Source organism: Manacus candei, unplaced genomic scaffold, assembly GCF_025592945.1.
Source record: "Manacus candei isolate 608988 ecotype Guabito, Panama unplaced genomic scaffold, ASM2559294v1 h1tg000056l, whole genome shotgun sequence".
NCBI lineage: Eukaryota > Metazoa > Chordata > Aves > Passeriformes > Pipridae > Manacus > Manacus candei.
This window is the reverse complement of record NW_026138104.1, coordinates 7,405,744-7,429,016: the sequence shown is the minus strand read 5'-3', so window position 1 is coordinate 7,429,016 and position 23,273 is coordinate 7,405,744. Positions and strand designations below refer to the sequence as shown.

At 40.3% G+C, this 23,273-nt stretch overlaps 1 protein-coding gene across 21 annotated transcripts in view; it reads right to left on the bottom strand.

Annotated features, from left to right (window-relative positions):
• The window catches only part of KIAA1217 (KIAA1217 ortholog), a 356,899-nt gene that overhangs the window by 17,908 nt on the left and 315,718 nt on the right, over nucleotides 1-23,273 (bottom strand). For 15 of the 21 annotated variants that reach the window (XR_007906998.1, XM_051802248.1, XM_051802259.1 and 12 more), the window contains 6 exons: nucleotides 22,331-22,435; nucleotides 21,858-21,910; nucleotides 14,481-14,641; nucleotides 7,753-7,928; nucleotides 943-1,073; nucleotides 554-701 (listed from right to left, as the gene is read on the bottom strand). Coding sequence is in view for 20 of the 21 variants with exons in the window: in XM_051802248.1 (XP_051658208.1) it covers nucleotides 554-701; nucleotides 943-1,073; nucleotides 7,753-7,928; nucleotides 14,481-14,641; nucleotides 21,858-21,910; nucleotides 22,331-22,435 (774 nt within the window). In the remaining variant the exon portion in view is untranslated. The remainder of the gene's footprint in view (nucleotides 1-553; nucleotides 702-942; nucleotides 1,074-7,752; nucleotides 7,929-14,480; nucleotides 14,642-21,857; nucleotides 21,911-22,330; nucleotides 22,436-23,273) is intronic. The other 6 variants (XM_051802261.1, XM_051802264.1, XM_051802245.1 and 3 more) reach the window with 1 other exon arrangement.

Here is a 23,273-nt window from a genome sequence, read left to right as displayed (position 1 = left end):
TATTTCAGCTTTCTCTCATGCATCTTCCTTGTAAAGATGAGAATAAAGAATTTGCAATAATTCAGAAGTGTATTGTAAATAACTTCTTTCTTTTAGAAGGTTTAGGATACCTTTACCCCTTAGACTCTTTTCTTGTTTAATTTCTTACTGTTACATTTTAGGGGATGCATGTTTCAGTGTCAGAGAATATTTCAGTTAGCTTAAAAAGCTGTAAATGCCTAGAGTTAATTAGCTGACATATGGGACTGTTGCACTCTCTAAGTTTTCTTATCCAAGTACTTCCCAAACCTGGAAGTGCTGAGTTGAGAGGGAACTAGTTTCAATTGTAAGATTTCAATGACTGAGGCTGTTGGTCAGAACAGAAACACTGCACGGAGCACAGGAAAGGCTAATTTGATTTCCCTTGAGAGGGCTCTAGGAATAATTTATAAATACTGCAAGCAAGCTGAATTTCTAAGAATTGCCTGGGGAGAGGGAGAGAACACAAACCCAAAAGCTGTTCCAGCCTTGCTTGAGGAAATTCTTTAGGTATGAAGGAAAAAAAACCCCTCACCTCCTGAGTATGGTAAGGATATCGGTCATGGTGCGCACACGTTTCAGTAAGCTGTCTAGCTTGTGTGGCTCTTCCTTTAGGAACCTCACAGCTTCCACCTCAATTCGGAGGATCGCACGCATTTTATTCTGCAATGTTGGGAACTCTCCTGCAAAGAAAACAACTGTGAAGCCGAAGAGGGAATGATAAAAGCCCTGGGGAGTAACGGATGATTGGGTGAATGTCAATCAGTCAAGCATCTACCTCTCTCCAGGGGCCATGCAGTAAGCTCCCTAATCCCAACTCTAAATCTTTTCAGAAGTAAAAGTTAATGCCCCCAGATCAAAGGCAAAACTGGTCTCATCCACTGTGGTTAAAAGAAAAGAAACACAAATAAAAAGGAAAAGTACCTTTCAGAGTAGCAACAGCTTCTCCCACTTGACGCAAAAGAAAGGCTCCGTCTTCAACATCTTTCAGTGTAACTGTCTTGCTGGAAGCAGCAGAATCCTTCTTCAGGTCTTCAACAAATGCCTCCAGCTCACTGGCAAAAGAAAAAGTGGACATAACATTTAAGCAAGACTTTCGCATTACAAGCAAATATACGTAAACAAATGGAGTAAACAGAGCCAGGAACCTCAACTGTGGCATCTTTAAATCTGACAACACAGTCTAAAAAACCAGCACCGCCCCTGAACAAGGGGAGGTGAGAATGCTGGACACTCACAGCACAGGAATAGGCTTGTAACTAGCCCAAGTCATTGGCTTCTCTGACAGGCTGCAGATGTGCAGAGCACACTGACCTCAGGGCAGCCTGCTACAAAGGGCAGGTGGGGTGGTAGAACACATCAAACAGCCAGCCCTCTGGGGATGCAAACCCTTGAAGGGTATAGACACTCTTACCACAACATCCAGTACTGGTTTGCACCTTGTGTTTTCTCATTGCCGAGGATACACAAAGGAATGGCCAACAGTTGAGCAACGACCCAAAACCTGGCACCAAAGGCCCCTTTGTGCAACCTTGTTTATCTGCCAGGTCCGGGTAGACAGGATACAGGATCCTGTTTCTATGAATAGCCTGACTGAAACAGCAAGTGTGCATTGCGTGCAGCTCTCGCTCAGCACCTCCATTTAAGAATGAGTCACTTCGGATGTTTTTTCCATCCATTGCCATGTTATGCTTCCTCCAGCTCCATCTGGTGCTCCCTCATCACCTTTTCCAATATTTTTCCCCGTGCTTCCATACTTCACATAAAATTTTGCAATCCTTCAGACACAAAAACTCTGCTTTTGCTTGAGGGGGAACCACTTCTTTCCATTCAAGGTTGAAACAACTGGAGTTTCCACACAGATACTTAAAATTTTCTCAACAAAAACTCCCTGAGATGCATGATGTGCAACTAGACAAACACCCATGCAAATACCTCAAAAAGATTATCTTTTGAATATTCTAAGAGAAATTCACCTCTATTAAGATACCAGCAATATTCTAGGAAGCAGTTTAATTGCATGTTAAAAACAATGCAAAGGAAACTCTGAGCTGACAAATTGGCTAATCGTTTTAACCTAATCTTGGGCCTCATTTTTCACATCCACTCGGGTATCGGGTTTGCAATTGCTGTAAGAGAACCAAGGTATGAGCTGATTGCCTGAAAAGGGGTAGGAGAAGCCTGCCCCCTGCACTAACTGCAAGTCTTGCATTTCCACATATTTCCCTTGTGCCAGCACTGCCACAGAAAACCAGCCATTTTCCCAGACCCGTCTCAGTGACATGGGGAAGAAAAGTAGGTGGCCAGTAATGGGATAAAAAGGAGAAAATTCCTTACAGCACTACTCCACATGTAGGTCAATTTAAATTGGGAGCACAGTCACATGGAACAATACATAAAATTACAATAGTACTTCTGATACACAGAGAAACAGAAGTAATATCAGGATCTGAACAGTAAGTGCACAGGGCAAAGAGTTAATTTCAATCGAAAGACTAACTTTAGAAACTATAAAATAATTTTGAATTAAGAATCATAAGTTGCTTCTGAACAGATCACAAACAAGAGAAGGTAAATGACCCTGTTCCCACTTTAAGACCACTTCTCACAGAGACTGCCTTGAGAAAGCTGGGAGAGTGCTGATTCCACTAGCACAAGCAGACTGGCAGGAAACAATCCTCTGGACCACACGATGGCAGCAAGGGAACGTTTCTAAGGCTATTTTTCCAGTGGAAGAGGCTGCAATAATGCAGATATCTGCTGTGTCTGTCTGCCTTTGCAATAAAAGGAACAGACACTCTAGGAAGAAGCTGGAAAAAGAATCTGGCTTTCTGTCACTGACTACAATGCAAAGGCTCCTGCTCTGCAGAACAATGCTTAGTCATACATCCTCTCTAGCCTTAATGCCCTGATAGTGGCATTTGGGCTAGGCAGTGCTGCTCTGGGAATCATGGGGTATCCTCCATCCCTTTCCTAGATCGGCACTGGAAAAGCAGCTTCTCAGATATTCCCGTCCACCACACAACAAAAAGATAAAGAAAGAAGCTTAGAATTGTTCATGTGTGGAAAGAAGAGAAAGGAAAACACAGAGCAATATTACAATGTTTTGGTTGGTTTATGCTTGTTGGAAACATGGGGATAAAAAAAAGACTTCCAGGTAGCTGACAGTGGCTCACCATCTCCTTTGTTCTTTGAGCAGAAATGGAAGGGTCATCATAAACTCCTTTGATTCCATACAGTGATAATATCAAACAAGACAACAGGTCCTGAAATTACACAGGGGATACCATATTACACTGCTTCGTGTTGCTAACTGCAAGGGAAATGAAACTTCATCCCTCAGGACCCAAAGTCTGAAACAGATCCAGCAGTCTCCAGCATTTCTTTTCTGTAACTAGGGAAACAGCTTCGCTTTATAGACTGACCTGAGCAAATTAAGAAGACATGCACATTAATGCAGTTTTAGAAAGCTAATGTAAAAGAAATTATTTTTTCTGCATCTATGTTCTATGCAGGGGGGCCAAGGCAAACTCCTATGCTGAGATCTTTCTCTAGGCAAAAAAAGCATCAGAGGATCTGCCTCAGATTGCAGTATCAGTAGAGCAGGTTACAAAACAAACTGACAAAATTAATAGTAACAAATCACCCAGACCAGATGGTATTTGTCCCGGAGTTCAATAGCAACTCGAGATTGAAACAGTTTAACTATTAATGTTAAACATCTAACTTCTTGATTAAACTTGCTTTGGCACCAGATCAGTGGAAAGCAGAATACATGAAGCAAATGTTTTAAAATGGTATGGTGCTTTCGAGGGAACTGTACTCTGGTGAGACTGACACTTAGACTGGTGTAATTCATAGATATCAAAATAAAGAATGAACAATAAAAAATTAATGGAACAATAGATAAATATGCTATGAAAGATAGGAATTAATGTGGTTTGTGTAAAAAGAAGGTAAGTCTCACAAATCCACAAAGTAACAACAAAAGCATGGGGACAAGCTATAGCCCAAAAGGCTTTCAGCAAGGTATTTGAGCAAAAGCTTTCAAGAATGTAAAGTTGCCATGGGACAAGAGAGGAAACTCTCTCATGGATAAAGTACTGGAAGTAAAGAGAAGAGATTAATGAACAGCTTACTCAATTAATGTACTTTGCTGGTGGGTTCCACAGAGATCACTGCTAGGCTGATGCTTTTCAACATATTATAATTTTAAAAATCTTAAAAGACTATTATATTATTCAGGGCAATGAAAATAAAAGGTGACTGCAGAGGACTCCAGATAGACCATCTGATACTAACAGACCAGGAAAACACCAAAGATTAACTCCTAGTGAATGGAAAGTAATTCTCATGAGGAAAGAAAAAATAAAACCAAAATGAACCCTACCTAAAACCAATAATCTCCCAAAACCCTAAGGTTTTATACACAGTAATGAACTTTGAACTGATAATCATTCATTGCGAGATGTTGGATTTTTAACGTAAAGCTCACGTGGAATACGAGGACAGGAAGGTCACACCTCACCACTGCACAAAGTCCAGGTGTGCCTGCATCTGACACAGCTCTTTCAGGGCTCTCCTGTCTCCCCATTCCCATGTCACTCGTGCCAAAAGGCATGACTGGGGGAAAAGGGAGTGGAAAGGGAGGGGGGAGTCTATAACATCATGACTAGCATGGCGAGGGTGAATATTCTGCTGTGCATGATTTAAGAGTTTGGGGATTGATTGATAGATGAAAGATTCAAAAACAAACAAAAAAAGATCCTTTATACCAAAAAAAAGGATTACTCTGTAGAATTCACTGCACCTAGATGCTGTACACAACAAAGTTTACAAAAATTTTAAAAAATTCATAAGTCCATGAAAAGTAAGCAATCCACACAGAGCTCTTTTGCATAGGAAGATACTGTCTCTGACTTGGAAAATCACAGAATCACAGAATTCTGAGGGTTGGAAGGGACCTCTGGAGATCATCCAGTACAAACCCTCTGCCAAGGCAGGGTCACCTAGAGCAGGTTACACAGATCCTGTAACTACAAGTCATTAAAAGCAAGATGTGCTCTGTGAACTTTGACATGTTCTACCCTTTCCCAAATATCTGGTGTGAGTAGCTCTCCAAAATTGCTAAATGAATGTTTGTTTTCATTCAGCATGGTTATTCTTATATAAAAAAATCTGATACTTTTCCTTACAAAGTAGAAATTGTAGGTTACTCTGCATCATAATCCATTAGACAGATTGGATGTGGCCATGATTTAAATACTGTACTTATAAACCCCTTCTAATAAAGTGCTTAAAATAATCTACAGCATACAGTAATCACATCTGTAACATGCTTGTCATGACATAAATGCTTCATCAGTCAATGTGTCATAGCATCATAATTTGTCCTTTGTCTGGTAAGTTTTAAATCGAGTATCTACAAGTGTTATATACGACATCTCTAAAGCTTAATCAAAATATAAGATAGAAAAAACCTACACAGTTAATTCCAAGTGTGTATTTCCCTGTTACAAGTGTGCATGAACACTATGTTTAACAGATTTCATTAGATATCTCTGAATTGTAATGCTGCTACAGCTGTGACACACATGGGCACACTTCTGGTGTAGGCACCATCATGAATAGCTGCTACACAGAAAGCTTTCTCTGAAATGTACACCAATATTTCTGTTGTTTACAACATGAAACTGCCAGTATTTTTATTTCTTTATTTCAGAGAATTGCAGAATGGTTACAGTTGGAAGGGACTACATTTGGTTATCTGGTCCAACCTCCCTACTCAAGCAATAATCTTCAGAATTGCAGAAAGGAGAACTTTTTAAGCTGAGATTTACCACCTCAGAGTAGTAAATACACTTTTGTAAGTGTTGCAGAAATCCTTAAGCTTTGGTGTGTTGCATGAAGACAGTATACTAATTTAGTCCTATGATTTAGGAAAGGTCAACAGGGCAACAACTGAAATACTAAGAAATGACAATTTTTTTGCCCTTTTGCTTTGCATTTGTTTATACATCTGCACTGGGATCAGCTTAATGGTAAGTGCCTACATAGAATATTGGCCTTTTTCTCAATATTGCCAGCGATGTTTGATGTGTAATTTTGTGCTGTATGCTCCTCATTATTAACAGCCATCAGCTGTTGAAATTAAAGCATTGTTGTCAGATGTGCTTTTCTTTTGGGCTCTGATCCTGCAAACAAGCAAATACATGACAAAGGAATCTCATTGGATACAACTGATGAAAAATAATTGTTTGCAAATTAATGTTTGTTTCTAGTATGTCTCTAAAGGGGGTGAACTAACTTTTGAATGATTTATGACATGTCCCTGTAACTTTAACAAATGAAGTAGCATAGAAGCAGCAGAAACTCTATAAACAGGAAACATTCCAAAACCTGGTGAAACAGAACCATATTGCAATCAAAGTCATATCCTAAAAGAACAGCTGTAACAGCGAATGCCATTGGCACTTGACTTCACTCAGTGTCCATTTTATGAGGCAATGTGGTAAACAACCAGCACATAAATTGTTCTTTCCACAGAGAATAAACAATCTAAGAACTAGGCAATGAGGTACACAGAAATAAAGTGAGGAATAGGAGGGTAATTACTTAAAACTACAACACAATGTTATTTAAGACTACAAATCAGCTGAGAAGATTATATACTGTAGCATGGACTGCTACTGCACATTCAACTTTTCTTCACAGGAACCATACTCTCCCTTAGTAACACTCTACCTTGTCTTTACATATGCACCTTTTTTATGACAAATTGTATTGATCTGACAGCACATTGATCAACAGGAAAGATTTACTCTCCTCAGCTGTCAATAACTGTACTTGATGGCTTTTCAATCATAATTTCCATTGACAAACTGACTAGAAAGTTTTTCTCTATTATGCAGCAATTCTTCAGGTGTGAAATAAATGCAATAATGAGAAATAATTAGTTATGTAACATCTTACAAATGTAAGTGTTAGAACTAGCTAAATTGTTTATTGATTTCAGCTTCATCTTGCCTCCTGCTGACTCTGAACAGAGACTAAAGCAAACAACTTGATCCCACCAGTCTTGGTAGGCCAAAGTTTTTTTGGGAAAAAAAAAGGGTCTTACAAAGGGCCTTTACACAGTAACAAACAAAAGGAAAGCATTTTTATCTGCAGTTAAGTGTATGGAAATTCCAGTGAGTACATTTTAGACAAAGACTGGCATTGCTGACTGCAATTAAACTTCAATCCTCTATTTATGAGCTTCCCCTACCTCTCCCATGCAATATCCAAAGCATTTACTATTGAAATATGATTTTCGTACTTGAAGCCAAACTCATTACCTTCCTTTGCATCCATTTGTTCTTGAGGAAATTCCTCCCTCCTTCCCTAAAGCATAATACATAAAGCTGAAGGGTAGAGCTAGAGAAGAAGGAGGCTTTCAGAATACAAGGGTGGTCATGCCCCTTATAGTCATCAGTCATCTGTCCCTTTGCAGGGGACTTCTGAAGAGGTTGAAACTCTTTGTACTGGTGGGACTTACCCAGTGGGCTGTGCAAAGACAGACTCCCAGTCAGGACCAGCGACACAGTTTTACAGCCAATGTGATACACAGCAAGGAAACACAGCTAAAAGAGCACATACAGGTGCAGTTTCACTGAAGATAGTGGTGAAAGCTACCACTTTGTGGAAGAAAAAGCCAGGCAAAAGCCATAAATTTTAAGAGGTTTCTCAACCCACCATAACTTCTTTACAATCTTTTCTTCCTCGTTGAGGTATTTCTGCCTTTCTTGTTCCACCAGGTTGCGCTGTCGCTGCACAGGATCTTCAAGCCTCTTCACTGTTTCAATCATTTTGCCATTGATCTCCAGCTCTGCTTTCTTCACCATTGCCCTCAGCATCTCCTGGTTCTGCAGCTGTTGCACAAAAGAAATCAACTTCAATTTTTCCTGCTTGACTGACATCCCTGGCAAACGAATACATTTCAGAGCTCAGAAGGTTGGGATAAACACAGCCTACAGTGAGCAAATGTTTTTACTTTCTTCTTTCCCTTTTTAACTGTACCTATCTATAAATATTATTCTACGTATTCCACGTATATCTAACTTCCAGCTGCAAGGTGATGAACAAAAGATGTTGGGATCAGTATGTCACCTTCAGTGCATAACTTCTGCAAGGACTGTGGCCCCTTTATTATGCTTGGTTCCATATGAATCGAGAATTAATTACGCCTCACGAGAATGCCGGAAGCTTGACTTCCACTTTGCATGTATCTCATAAGCTTATGCATCACGCTGCCCATACGTGCCTAGTGGATAATCCCACACATTAATGTCATGGTTGGAATGCACTGCTGTTTTAAGAATGGAAATTTTCAGTCTCTCAAGTGGCAGAGGAAGGACTGTGCCACGCAGTGTAATTTGGTACAGACATACAGCTCATCTGCAATACGCAAAACCTTCTTTACCCACCAAAAAAGCCCTCTTTTATAATACGGTAATTTTCTGAGCACTGCAAGGGTCACACCTTCTTACTTGTCTTAGCCTGATGTTAAGTAACTAAAGCATTAATTTTCTTGCTGATATTAAGCTTACAGAGCAAAACACAGCTAAGAAAGCAAACTAGACTGTACTCTTCTGTGGGTAGCCCTAGAGCAGCTATGCCCCACGCTCACACAAACCAAACTTGTTTCAGTCTTTTATGCAAATCAAAAGATTCAAAGTGATAAGCAGGACTCCACTTAGTCACAGCTTTAGGATATAGGCAACATGAACTCAACTCTGTTAGCACAGCAGCCATCTCATACTGTGAGATTTTAAAAACACCTGTGTCAACTGGGGGACAAAATTCCAGTTTTAGAACTAGCACTTGAACTGTCAGCTGTCTTCTAAACATCCAGGCTTAACAGCCAAACCACATTTAACACACAAAGTAAAACCAAGACCTAATAGGAAGAACCACAAAAATGGGTTACCTACAAGACAGTATAATGCAGTAAGACTTCTTTTTAACTTGATTTAAGAGAATTCACAAGAATCAGAGAAAAAAAAGGCCTTTGCTGAGGCAGTTCTTTCCAACGAGTATGGGCATGAGAGGAGCAAACCCAACCTTACCCTCCCAACTCTTCAGTCCCTATGCTTGATTCTTTCCTCCAGTGACACAACTGTGATGAGAGGAAGGGTAACACCTCACTGCAGGTGTGTGTAGAGGGTGATCTGAGCTGTGACAAGCAGGAGGTGTTAGCCCAAAACTCAGCTGAAGATAAGTGTTAGCAGTTAGGGAAAAAAGGAAGCTGAAAAACATTTGAACAGCACAAATATATAAACATTATCTGGATTATTTTAAAGACAATTTTAAAGTGAATGTGTGTGTTTTTCCCCATTATGGGATTAATGTTTGGATTTGATAAATTAAAACCTCATACTGCAAGGCCAGCAAAACTCTCTGAGACACACACCTCTTTCATCATGTTATATTTTCAAGTAGGAAAAGCTAAATGAATGAATAAATGAGTGAATGAGCATGTAACACTTCAGTCATACAGTTTATTCACAGCTCTTTAAAAAGTGGGGAAATTTGACACAGGGAAGTGATTTAGGATATGAGAAACAACCGATCCGAGGTCAGTGAGAAGGTCAGTAACAAAGTTAGACTTAAGTCTCAGGTGTCTAGAATTTAAGTCCTCAATGTTCCTCCGCTGGTAACAGTGACTTCCAGTAAGAGTGAAACTGAGTATGTGTGAGCGTGTGAGGTTGTGAAATGGGCAAGCACATATTTTTTCCTATTATGGGGGCATGTAGGGGATCTATATTTATTGTGGTGATGCCTACAGCTAAGGTGCTTGTCATCTTCATTTATAAAAACCTTGAACAGTACCAGGAAGTTTCAGTCATAAATGTTCATCCACTTCTCATAACAAGATTAGGGAATAAAAAAGTAACGCAGTAATATTTCAAAGAAGCTTGTATGTTGAGGACTCCCAAACCTCAATGTTTGGAGTGAGGCCCTGAAGTCTGGGAAATTACTCATCTTGGTATGAAAGACCGTTTTGCCATTTCTACAAAAATCCACGCAACACTTGGCTAGTTACAGAAAACCCGGGTTTGCTCATGCTTGGGAAAATGGGACAGATAACAAGAAAGGAGAAAAACATACGGGTACAGAGAGGCAAAAGAACCAGGGAAGAGGAGCAATTGTGGCCGAGTCTCCAGCCATAGGACAGCATGAGGCAGACAGAGCAAGCAGAAGCAGATGGGAAGAGCTGTGGCTCAGAAGGCAGTCTCTGGCCATTACAGCACATCTATCTCCATGTTCTGGAACTGAACTTGATTCTTACCTTTCTTCTTCCAGCAGGTATCAGACCTGAGATGCCCTGGCTAACTGCATACCCCATTTGTCCCTCTGACCACCTCTGCCATTTACTTCGCCATCTCAAGTGGAAGAAATTTATGGATTTGCGAGAGTTATTCTGGTTCCACAGAGTAGAACTTTTTGTACTTTAGGCTTGCTCAAGAGCAAGCCAAATAAACAATCTTAGACATTCATACTTGAAAAGAAACTTTGTTAAAACTGTACTCAAGTTCCAAGGGCAAGTGCCCAAAAGTAAGGAAATGCAATGCAGGCTTTCCTGTCACCATCAAATGGCAATTTCTTGCTAATTAGAGTTAACTTGACTTACAACTGCAAGCAGCAATCAAACAGAAAGAAATTTAACATGCTTTTCTAGTATTCTAGCATCCTCTCCTACATTCATTACCCTTGGCTCTCACTCCCAGCCTCACTAATCTCTCCAGTACCTACCTTGTCCCTCTTCTTCAGCTACTGCTCCAGCCATTATTTGTCACTGCCCTCACACAAGTACTCCAGCACTGCCTCTGGCACCTCTGCCCTCACACAAGTACTCCAGCACTGCATCTGGTAAGATTATTCTTACTTCAAGAATAATCTGATAACCAGTTCAGTTCACTTTGAACCAATTATTATTATCTATGAGACAGGTAACTGGAAAACAAAGGATGAGTTCATGGCCCTGCTCCTCATTAGGAGACAAGCGTGACTTGTCCAGTGGAAGCCTCCCAAGCCCTTCTGGGAGAGGCTTCTGGGCCATTCACCTCCCCATGCACTACAGTGCACAGCCACAAATAGGACCTGACTACCTGCAGCTCAGGACCTCTGCAGAACCTAAGTACCTAGTTCCTGAAGTTTGTTACCATACACTGATTAAACTCCAGTTCTATAATGCAGCTTAAAATATATTTGAATTTCTATTTCAAAGTTCCACTTGTGAGACTGAGTATCATATACCACCTTATATGGTCATATACCACATATACAGACAATGTTGTTATTACTTTTTCTGTCCTTTCTTCAGCACTCACTTCCCTGCAAACAGTGCACTGAGTAAAGGAAAAGCATGCATGCATACACAGTCCTAATGCTGAACCTTAATCATATCTGTGCTCCCTTAAAATGTTTTCAACTGAAGAAAATAAGGAGTAGACAAAAAAAATCCAGTGTATGTAGCGGCTCATATATAACCTAATGATATACACCATGTACATGTACTTTGAGGCTTGGTTTAAACCTACCACTAAGAGTTCTCATTGTCTGTGATTGCAGAATGAACAACCCCACTAAAATCATCATGGGCTCCAAATCTTACCAACAACACATTTATCCAGGACACAGGCTGGGTTACAGCCTACCTCTGGCAATGCGGAAAACTCCACAGAAGCATGGAACTAGTCTTTCTTGAATGTTTCTGAGAATCAGAGTGCTTAAGGAAGAAGCAAGTGGAGTAGCAAGGAGAGTATCTAACTTCTAGCAAGAGCCATCAGGCAAATGTCTTTATGTCAAGAATCTCTGTTTAATATCCAACCACAGACTGAGTCTTAACTTTCTGTCTGCATCTGGTAACATATATTTAACTGGTGTGTGAATCAATACATCTGGATCAACTGCTACTGGATATGGTTTAAAAAGATGATTTTGCTGGCACAGACAAAGGCTACAGGAATCAATGGGTCTTTTCCATCATGTGTTTCTCTGATCCTATAAAGAAAATTAATAGGAAGTTATGGTGATAACATCAATTGAATATAGAACAATAGACAGTATTAAATATAGTTTTGTGTCCTGTTCCTGTTTCTTAGTTATCCTGCCAACTTTTGTGCCTGTGCAATCGTCTTTTTCTTTTTTTTTTTGGTGTTTCTTCTAGTGTGTCACTGTATGAAAAATTCACACAAATGGGAACGAACTGACTGCCAACCCAGGAGAAACAGTGAAAGTGAAAAATATGAAGTACTGTCAAACATATAATGCAAACTATCTAGGTAAACGGAAAAATATTTTTTCTCTTTTACTTATAATAATTTTTGAAAAAACATAGCATGAAATTTTTCATTAGAAATGTGATATTTCAACACTATCTGTTTTACTTGCTGCCCTATCAACTGTGAGCTCTTTTTCAACATAATTCAGGAAAGCCATGACGAAAACTCACTCTCATGAGTATAATTCATGTGTAACATGCCAAAACTTCCCTTGAGCTACACATTCTTCCATGTGACTATCACAAATTTCTCAACTTCCTGCTAGTTCAATGCACCAAGTTTCTATAATTTCTGAATTAAGGGAAGCAAGCCAGAGTTAATGAGCACACTCAGGATATGTCTTTTTTCCCTTCTCAAGACTTCCTTGGCAGCACTGATTTGTGCAGATGGTATGAGTTTCTTCACTCCTGTGTGCCACACTGCTATAGCTGATCAAAAGCAAGGCTTCTGCCCCGGGCAGGGCCATGGGGACAAAGCGCAGCTGGGGAAATGCCACCTCCTTGGTGAGCAGGCCCTGTGAGAACGATGTGCTCACTGCCTCCAGCACAGCACTGCAGGCTCCAGCCCACTTTACAAGGCCACATGGTAAGCACAGCTGGTGGCCAGACCACAGGCATTTGCCAAGAGCTGCATTTGGCACATGGGGCTGCAGAAGGACAGAGGGGCTGCAGCAGTTTGCGGCACAAATGTGGAAGAATATGCACATACACATAATGTGCCAGAGCAGAGATCCTTGGCACTAATTCAAGACCAGTGTCTTCAAATTAGATGGGGAATATGGTGGCTGGCACCTAGGCAGCACTGCTGAGAATAGTTTTTGCAAGATACATTTGCTATAGGAACATACTCATCCTAAACTGAAAGTTTAAATGCATGGGAGCTTATGACAGGCAGAAGTCACCTGGTTGACACAACTCTTTGCTCCAAACACCTTCTGTCATCTCTTCATTCTCAGCAAACTGAGCACAGGACCTTGTCACAGCATCTTCAGCCAGCCACATTTTCCTATCCTGATGCTTACCTCACCCTTTTGCTCCCTTGCTCTATGACTGGTTCATAATTCAATCTCCTTTAGATAAGGAGGTGAAAGCAAAACATCCTCTGAATTCTGATCTGTATTATCATTTTCTTCTGAATTAATCAGCAGATCAAACATGATTGACACAGTACCATTCAAAACCACCTTGGCTGTAAAAGCAGTAGCTGCAGCCCTACAATACCAAACATGGGATGTCACTTTCTGGGCAAGGAGGACTGGCAGAGTATTGAAGTCCACTTTGTCTTACAAGAAAGTGCTTTGGCTCCTTTTCCATGTTCTGGGACAAGACACAGTGCTCTTCAGTTTCCAATTAAGTGAAGAGCTGAAGACCTGTACAGTTGCATGTGCTTATTTTCACAGTGTCTGAGATGAACATCGTATATTTATATATGCAGCAGGACTGTACGTGCCAACATAGTATTTTTGTTAACTCTTCAATGCCCATATAGTTTCTTGCAGGTTTTGAGGTGTTGATGTGTATTAGGAAGGTACTGCTAAAATGTGAATGTAAGCAGGGCACAACAAACAGCAGCAACTTTTGAAATATCTTTTTCCCTTACTGTTGAAGTTGGCTATTCTTCTGGACTCTGTAAATACAGGACTCAGACTCTGGCTTAATGCATGTCTACTGATCCTCAGCTACATTTGGGTTTCCTGACATCAAAGTTGTTTATTCAGGAATTTTAAAACTGTCTCAACTGTAAACAGTATGAAGCAGGAACATGGCTCTTCCGACATGTTTATACAGCACATAGCATAGCAGGGTCCAAACTGTAATCACAGATTTGATATTACTGTAATATAAATAGTGCTTTAATGTCCAGAGTCATCAAACAAAGCTAGAAATTAATTTTTTTTTCTCAATATCCAAGCAGCAGTAGTTTAACTGAGCTAATACCCATACTTCTACTCAAGCTAGAACTTTTTGTGTCTTCATTACTTGGGTCTGCTCTCTGCTACAACTCTGCTACTGAGAATCACTTATACAAAAAGTAAAAGACAGAGAAAATGAGAGACAGGGAGGGAGGGAAGGAGAGAGGGAAAAGGCATTTGCTGACAACCCACCTTTTTTCCCAGCATTACCCAGATAAGCATACCTGTAGCTGCTTCATCTGATGCAGCTGCAGCCGCAGGTCTGACACGTTGCGTTTCATACCATGCAGGCTGACTTGCATTGATAGGGCTCCAGCAGGGTGATGGACGACAGCTGACTCCACAGTTGCCAGTGCATTCTTCCCCCCAGACATGTTAGAAACACCTGAAATAAGCAGCAGTACAGGCTGAGTTCGTGCAGAGAACATGCAAACATGATCCTTCCTCTGCCCACTGAATCCACACATATTTCACACAGATGGACAAGGAAATGACAGATGCCAATGCTCAGTATTAACAGGGGGCTGGCATCTCCTTATCCAATATATTTTGAGGGAAGTCTGTACAATATCAGAGTGTACGTGTGCTCGAACTTCAGTTGTATCAGAGCATTGCATTACCCCAAGACTGCTTTCTACCACATATAGTGGAGATGGGATAATAAAATACAACTGCAGATTACACAAAACAGCAGAAAATCAAATTCGTGCTGCAAGTCACTTCAGGATTAGCCTCCCAGGAGACATCTGAGACCGACTTGATGCAAATTTATAGGACTCTTGAACCGCATATTTGTTGCTTAATCATCACAGGAAAGAGATTCAGTCGAGCTGTCAAATGTGGAGAAAAGGCTTCTATAGAAAATGTTGCTTCACTGCTTAAAGGACAACTGCATTATTTCTAGCAGGTGTCTCCAACAGTGGCCATATAAAACCAGAGAATTAAAATGAAGGTGTGGCAGAAGCTCTCCAACCATGTTGCATTCATCCACTCCCTTTTAGTTTGTCAGAAAGGAGTACAGCATAACACAAGGAAGTGAGCTGAGCCACACTCTGAAAAAAACCATCAGTGTCCTCACAACACTTTCTCTGTTAAAGTATGCCTTTCCTCTAAACAGCATTAATATCAAGCTTGCTCTTTTCAGTCTCAAGTACTTGGGAAGAAACTTTGTATACAGATACCAGCATATTCCAATTCATCAGCTAATAGTCATGTAACAGCTTCCTCTCTCAATTTGCACTTACACACCCATATTCTTCAAATTTTTTTTCTAATGTGTCCCTCCCCACCACTCCCCTCCCAACTGCCAGCAGACAAAATAGCAGACTGTCAGTAGGACACTTCATTTTTTAAGTCCAGCACAAGAAGGACATTGAGGTACTGGAGCACATTCAGAGAAGGGCAATGAAGCTCGTAAAGGGTATGGAGCACAATTCTTATGAGAAGTGCCTGAGGGAGCTGGGGTTGTTCAGCCTGGAGAAAAGAAGGTTTAAGGTCCTTATCACTCTCTATAGCTACCTGAAAGGAGGTTGGGGTTGGTCTCTTCTCCCAGGTAACAAGTGATAGGACAAAAGGAAATGGCCTCAACTTGCACCAGGGGAGGTTCAAATTTAATATTAGAAAAACTCTCTTCACCAAAAGGGTTATCAAGCATTGGAAGAGGCTTCCCAGGGAAGTGGTTGAGTCACCATTCCTGAAGGTATTTAAAAGATGTGTAGATGTGGTGCTTAGGGACCTGGCTTAGTAGTGGACTTGGCAGTGTTAGGTTAATGGCTGGACTTGGTGATCTGAAAGGTCTTTTCTAACCTAAAGAATTCCACTATTCTACCTTATTATTAGGTCATTCCCTACCTCAATTTCTTCCTTCTCTATGAATAAAACAAAAAATTGAAGGAAACAGAAAACAGCTCATTAATGGATCTTCACAAGGATTTTGGTCGTCGTTTGTTCCCACAAGCATACATTCCATCAAGGTCAATAAAATCAAACAAAAACTAGTGTTGTGAGCTTTTCTTTGCCTGTTAAAGGCAAATTTTCAGTACACTAAAGTGCATGACACATCTTCTGACCGAAATGAGTATGAATACAAGAGTGGGAAGTTCTATCCCACGTTCTCATCCCTAGTAGTCTTTTCAACCATTAAAGTCTCCAAATGTGCCCGAGTGAGTACAGCTCAGCACAACACACTGTTATCCCTTGGCCAACAGCTGTGGATACCTCAAACACAGCCTTTGCAAAATTCATCTGAGGGAAGCATTCTTAAAGGATGGAAATTACACCAGACTATATTTATTTAAAAATAGGCTAAAAGTTTTTTAAGAATCATGTTTCTGGCTTTACCTACATTTGCAACTCCTGCCAGTGAAAGCACAGGCTCCTCTGGCTGGATCTGTGCTACCTGTGGTGTGCTATGCCATCGGCTTCTGGAGACAGGCTCAGACAAAAAGCTGTTCTAGCCTGGTGCAGGATGTTGTAAGGCTATACCTTCTCTAATGGTCCAGCTAAATCTGCTTAGTGCTTCAACAACAGCATTTTTCACTACACTGCTGAGCAAGCTGCTGCACATTTTTGCTATACTCCAGTATGATTCAATGCTCTCTTGACTTTCAAAGAGCTGCTTAACAGAAAGCAACACTCAAGAAATAAACAGTCCTTGTTCACTGCCATTATATACCCACTCCATGCTTCAGTCTAATATATGCTAATACTTATCTGTCTACATGTACACTGCAGTTTTTCCTACAGTCAAGCATCTATTTCTCTCCCACGTGCACTATTTTTTCTTTTTTGTTTCTTAAAGAAAATTGTATTTAGTTCATAAACTTTACAGACAGAAACCACCAGAGAGTCTGAAAAATGTGGATAAGCCTCCAAGAGTTCTGATCCCTAGCCACAAATCTGGACTATTTTTGAAAGCACATCTACCTTTCTGCTGTTCTTTGCCTCAAGCAAAAGCTCCAAAACCTCAGCCCCCGACCCTGTGATGATGCAGCCAAGGCATGAATCAGTCCCCGCCAGTCTTTCCCCCCATGCTGGAACCCAGTCAATTCACATATTTTCTCAGGAAGGGGTTGCCTGCTTTCCTTTTAGGGTAGATGGACTGTAATCTGCTTCTGTAAGCAATAAATGTCTCTGACTCTCTACAAAGCAGCTCTCCTCCTCCGCAGCTGCCTCAGCCACCTCTTCTCACCACTGGGTACTCTCAGCTGCCACAGTGCCCCTGCTGCAGAGTGTGCTCAGAGCCTGTCAAACATGAGGTGGAATGCCCGGGGGTGTGAAACACAAGGAGACACCGAGTGAGCAGTAACGATCAGCAGCTGATTTCTCAGACATACATATTTTCATCACAACTGAATAAAAGTGCAGTTGAATGAGGGGCTGCTTTATCTAGGGACTGTAGCTCACTTTTGGAAATAATCCCAGGCTGTAGCTTTGCGATTAGATGCGTGGCCAGACAGATCAACGGGAAAGGAACAGCATTAGCTGTGCGGTTTTTAAATAAACCCTTGCTGGAGCTAGGTAAAGGGACCTGAATGCAAACCCCCTTCATAATTCCCCAGTACTCTGGACAAAAACAAATCTTAACCTTTTTTACAAAGGCTAATGAAGTAAGCTGCCATTTTCAGAGTACAAAGAGAACTGATGTGCAGGAAAGAGAAAGATTTGCTGTTTGTTCAGGAAGGTAAGGAACACAACTTCTACTCCCTGACACTTGACCTTTGCCATGGTTGCAAAGACACTCCTCTCCTTCCATTTTCCAGATTTATTTTTTTTTCTAAAATGCTAAGATTTTATTTTTAAGCAGGTTGGGAGAAAAGGCCATCAGAAGACACCCAGCAATGTTTCCTAACAAATTACTCATCTTCTTATTAAAGAGCCACAACATTTTCAAGCATCATTTAGGGAGATGTGAGTTACTAGATACTTAAACATCCTTAAAAGAACAAAATATAATATATATATGTGTGTGTGTGTGTATAAAATATATATATAACTGTGCGACTTCTCCTCATTGATTCAGAATGAATTCAGGATCATGTTTGACCTGCAAATGCTGACAGAGTTCAAAGATTAGCATGATCTATCTTTGAATCTGAGGAGAGCAAGCAGATATAGAAAATGTTTTAATTCACAGGCCATCACAACAGGAGTCAGTCATGCGAAAAAGGCACATAGACATACACAGATGACAAGACAGTTCACAAAGAGTGAGGAATCAAATGTGAGCCCTATGTTTGTAATTCTTCTCCCTGCTGCCATCTTTCTCTTGGTTTGTATTGTGGTGTTAGTACAGAAAGTCACACTCCCTGATACCTTTTCGGGAAATACTAAAATGTCTTCCTGCCTCTTCCAACAAGGTAGCAACTAGCAAAAAACTACTGCTTTTTTCAGTAATCCATGACACCACTGATCTCAATTCAGTCAATGAATCCAGGATTTAGTCCATCAATCAATCTCCACTTGATGAACAAAAATATGACAGAAAAGAGAGTATGTGAGCATTTCTCAGGGTATTTGTTAGCAATCTCAGGGAGACTCTTCCTAGTATGGTTTGGTTTTAGAATCACATGTTGTTCCTAAGTGAAGAGTTCCTTGATGGCATTTGCGTTTCATAAACTGAAGATCTTTATAAGGATTCAGTCATGGGATTTCTCCTAACATTAGCAGAAGAGACATAACCAGGCTGTGGAGGGTTGCTGTTCCTTGAACCCTACCCCACCATGAAAGAACCGAGCCTAAAGCAATAAAACTTAAGAAATGCAGACAAGCATTGTCATTACAGTCTCATTTTCCCCAGCGAAAAAGCTTTTTTTTTTTTTTCAAGGGTTCTTAATATTTGAGGCTGGTACAGACTGGCGAAGCAAAAGCATGTTAAATACAACAATTTGGTTTATATTACGTACCAAACAGAGTATTCACAATCTTGCTATATACAGTTATCTAGAGTTTAGATAATTTGGTTTCTTTCCCATCTCAAGGGAATGGGTTCGCTATTTTTTGCATGAAAGTCTCCTATCACTGGAACACATACTACAAGATACAACGTTGGTTCAACACTGATAAGCCAATATTATCTTGCACAGATGTTTTATTGTTTAGGATGGGAAGCAATTCATGTTTTTGCTTAGCAGTGCTCTAGAAAGGACTGCTCAATCAACATTTTATACCACTTTTTCTTCCAAACAGACTTTGAAATTGCTAGAATTGGTATCTCAGTGCACAGCTGTCAAGTGGAATTGTAAAGTAAGAGAGTCAACTGCTAAATGACTATACTTAATAAAGATAGGGTTGAATTGAAGAACAAAACAGCGGCCAGCAGAAGTGTTTCTAGATGCTGCTGGCACATTTAAACCCAAGCATATTTACAAAAAGGAGAAACATTCTGCAGCATATTCTGGTAGATATCCTAATTTTCAAGTCAGGAGGGACTGCACTGACTTATTAGGCTGTGTTATGCGCAATTTCAAAAGCAGGTGCAAAGGCAAAATATTCCATTATACAAGACTATTCTATCATACACCAGTTTTCAATAACAGCTGTTATGGGTTACAATACTGTAGTGTATTGGGGTCATCACACCTTGTTTCCCTTACCTCCTACAATTTAATTTTGTGGCTGAGCCATGCTGGAAGGACAGGACTCAGGGATGCAGTTACTGTATAGCTACTTTATAGCACTGATAGGGATCCCTGCTGACTGCTGGCTGCATGGCTGGTTCCACTGCCCTATCCCCATCTCCGAAGTGATGAGAAAGGCACAATCTGAATGCTGGAATCCTTACTCACATGCTGGATATGGGTACAGCCATATGACAAAGTCAATGTTTCTGTCAGTAAATGACAAATGCTGATCTGGTCTTTTGACAGTAAATTACACTGCCCACCCTCCACCTTCCTCCCATGCTTAGATATGCAGGTGTTAGATGTAATTTTGCCATTTCAGGGACATGTGTTCAGTCATATGATAAGATATGAGTGAGGAGTATTTGGGAATGCCAGTGGCAGGAAATGGCTGCTGGTCAGAGGGACCAAGCTATTCTGGTGGGCTGGGCAGGACTTTCAGAGGGATACCCACCTTTGCTTTATATAAAGTGGTTTTCCCAATGATTATTATTCCATTTCTCATTTCATTGAGAGCACATTCATATGTGCACACACAAATGACTGAATAATTTAGGTTTAAAGGGACCTCTGGAGATATCTGGTCCAAACTCCCACTCAAAGCTTAGATCAGAGACTCCAACTCAACACCCCTGCAAAGTACTTGTCTGGATTAGTACCAACACAGGGAAAGCAGAAAGGCTGAACAGCCATGCACTACAAAGAGGAACACGAGGCAATGTGTGTGCAGGTTGTGATGGTTTCATAGGTGCTTTACATGAAACAAGGCCTACGCAAGTGGGAAATACCATAACTTCTCAGTCTATAATGACACTGCAATAGGGGAAAGTCTAGGAGCATTTTGCAGCTGTTTTGAAAAACTACAGACTTTTCAGTAAATTGTCTGAAAGTGAGAAATTACATCTTATTTCTTCAAAGCCTTAAGTATTGTTCTCCCTATCCAGAGGTCAGCAGGAAGGGAAGAGTTGGAACCAGACCAGAGAGTGGCTTGGGAGCAAAGCTTCGGTACCAGGATTTTAGCACTTTCTTTCTTGCATGTGCTTGATAGTTTCCAGGTCTAGTTTGATTTCTGTCGGTTAGGAGGACATAATGCAATTCCAGATAAACAGGAATCCCAAACGTGAACTAACAGCTCCAACAGAAAGGCTAGTTAGGAGCATAATAGGTTGCTAATAAATGTGTGTGGTTTACTACCTGCCAGAGCACAGACCTCCCTGTGGGAACAGCACTACCAGGAAGTAGAAAACTGCCTTTATTTGCATTCAGTGAATGACAAAGGGCGAAGAGGAGGCATATAAACACACCAACACCCCGCAGACCTCTCCAGCAACAGCCCATAGACAAAGAGCTTCAATCACATGGAGATATTCTTTCACAACAGCCTTAACTCCATCTTTTAAACACTTAACAGCTCTCCAAGTGGGAAGCTAAAATAAGACCAGCTTTTACTGGCTTCACAATCGTTAACTCAGAACAGTTTAGGTGAACTCTAATAATTAGTAACAGATCAATATGGCTTAATTAGGAAAAGTGATGTCTTGCTGACTACTAAATTTCCTGGTGCCATTACATCTGTAACATCCTACTGACAGAAGGACCCTAGAGAAAAGTTCAGGTGACCAGAAAAAGAATGAAATATTTAGTCTCCTACCACAGTCTGGATTCATCTGAGGTTAATGACAGATATATATACTGTAGATGGGATGAGTCACTGGAAAATTCACCATATGCAGAGGCTCTGCATCTTATTTAAACCATTCAGCACAGGTGTAAAACTCATTCCAAATACCATCTCAACCTGTCAGAAATTCCTCTCTTAAAGATGTGATCAACTCCCATATCCTGAACTTAAACTTCAGTTTTGACAGTACAGCTGCAGGAATTTAAATAAATTTGACATTTCCATAAGCTGTGATGGTTGTAATGTTAGAGCTATTCATATACCTGAATAATTTGTAAAATAAAAGTGAATTATCTTACCTGCAGTGTCAACGCTGCTCTTGCTGGACACAATTTTCAACATCATCTTCTCACTAAAGTAATAAAAAAATGAATAATAATTTTAGCTTACTAACATTGAAACTATACTGAAGTTTATATTCAGCAAATTAAATGGCCTTGTCTAGCATACATATTTTTAATTTATATCACCAGTCAGTTGTTTGTTTTTTTTTAAATCACCTCTTTATACAAGTTAAGCAACGAATGGAGTACAAGCAGTAGAAAGCATAGAGATGTAGCTACATTAATTCTTTTTAACACAAAGAAGAGTAATGCAGTTAATCTCCATCTATAATTTGTCATATTCTTCCTCTCTGCCTAGCATTCTCATGGAGATGATAAAGATATTTAAAAATGATTGAGCAATCAGGTTTTTTTTTTTTACTATTACATTCAAATATTATTTTTGTTGATTGATTACTAAAATCATTACAGATGAATTCTGTTTTTACCTAGAAGCATCTTTGCTATTACTTGTATTTGGCCCTTTAAAAAGCGCAGACTGAACAAGACCAGTTAAACTGGCAATCTGTTTCTCCATGGCTTGTATCCTCTCTCTGTAAGACAAGAGAACCGTTTGTTAAAGCCAGATATATTCGCTTTCAGACTTGTTTTTCTAGGTGAATGATTACCACAAGATTGGAAAGACACTACAGAGTTTGTGCAAAGGCCCATGGGTACCAGTTTGCATACACCTTATTGCAGCCACTTACCGTATCTTGGCTTGGACAGCTTTTGCACGGTAACAGACAATAAAAAAGACATCTGCTTAGTCAAAACGAACAAAACAAACCACCACCAGGACAATAAACTTGTAATGATCTCACAAGGCAGGCACCTAAAACAATCTAATGCCTCTTGGAACTAGTGAAAAACTTCTTTTTCAGCACTACATGTATTTTCTCTTTTACCTACACTGATCCAATAATTTTGCCAGTACATAAGGTTTCAGGATTAAAGACTTTACACTTCTTGATACTATTTTTACTTTCCCCAAACCCAGGATTTTTGTCTGTGAAGCACTTAATCTGCCCAAGCTGACTACTTTCCAGCCCAAATCCTTTGCACCTGACATCACAACTGTCTGCCCTGGAAAGGACAGAAATGTGACAGAGAGGCACGGGACACCAAATGCAGAATGTACAGCAATAATATAATAAAACAGATTTGTTTTCATGTACATATCCTGAGAAATTCCTGAAAAGCAAAAGAAAAGAGACAAAGAGGAACTACAATAGGTATGTTCAGTCTTTTCTACAGGGACCAAAGATTACTAAACAACAGCAACCATGACATTTTTTGGATTGGAAGGCTAACATTTCTGTGTTTATCTGTTTGCACACAAATGCATATATTAGTCAGGTACCAGGGGATTTCCTCAGTGGGCTCCAAAAC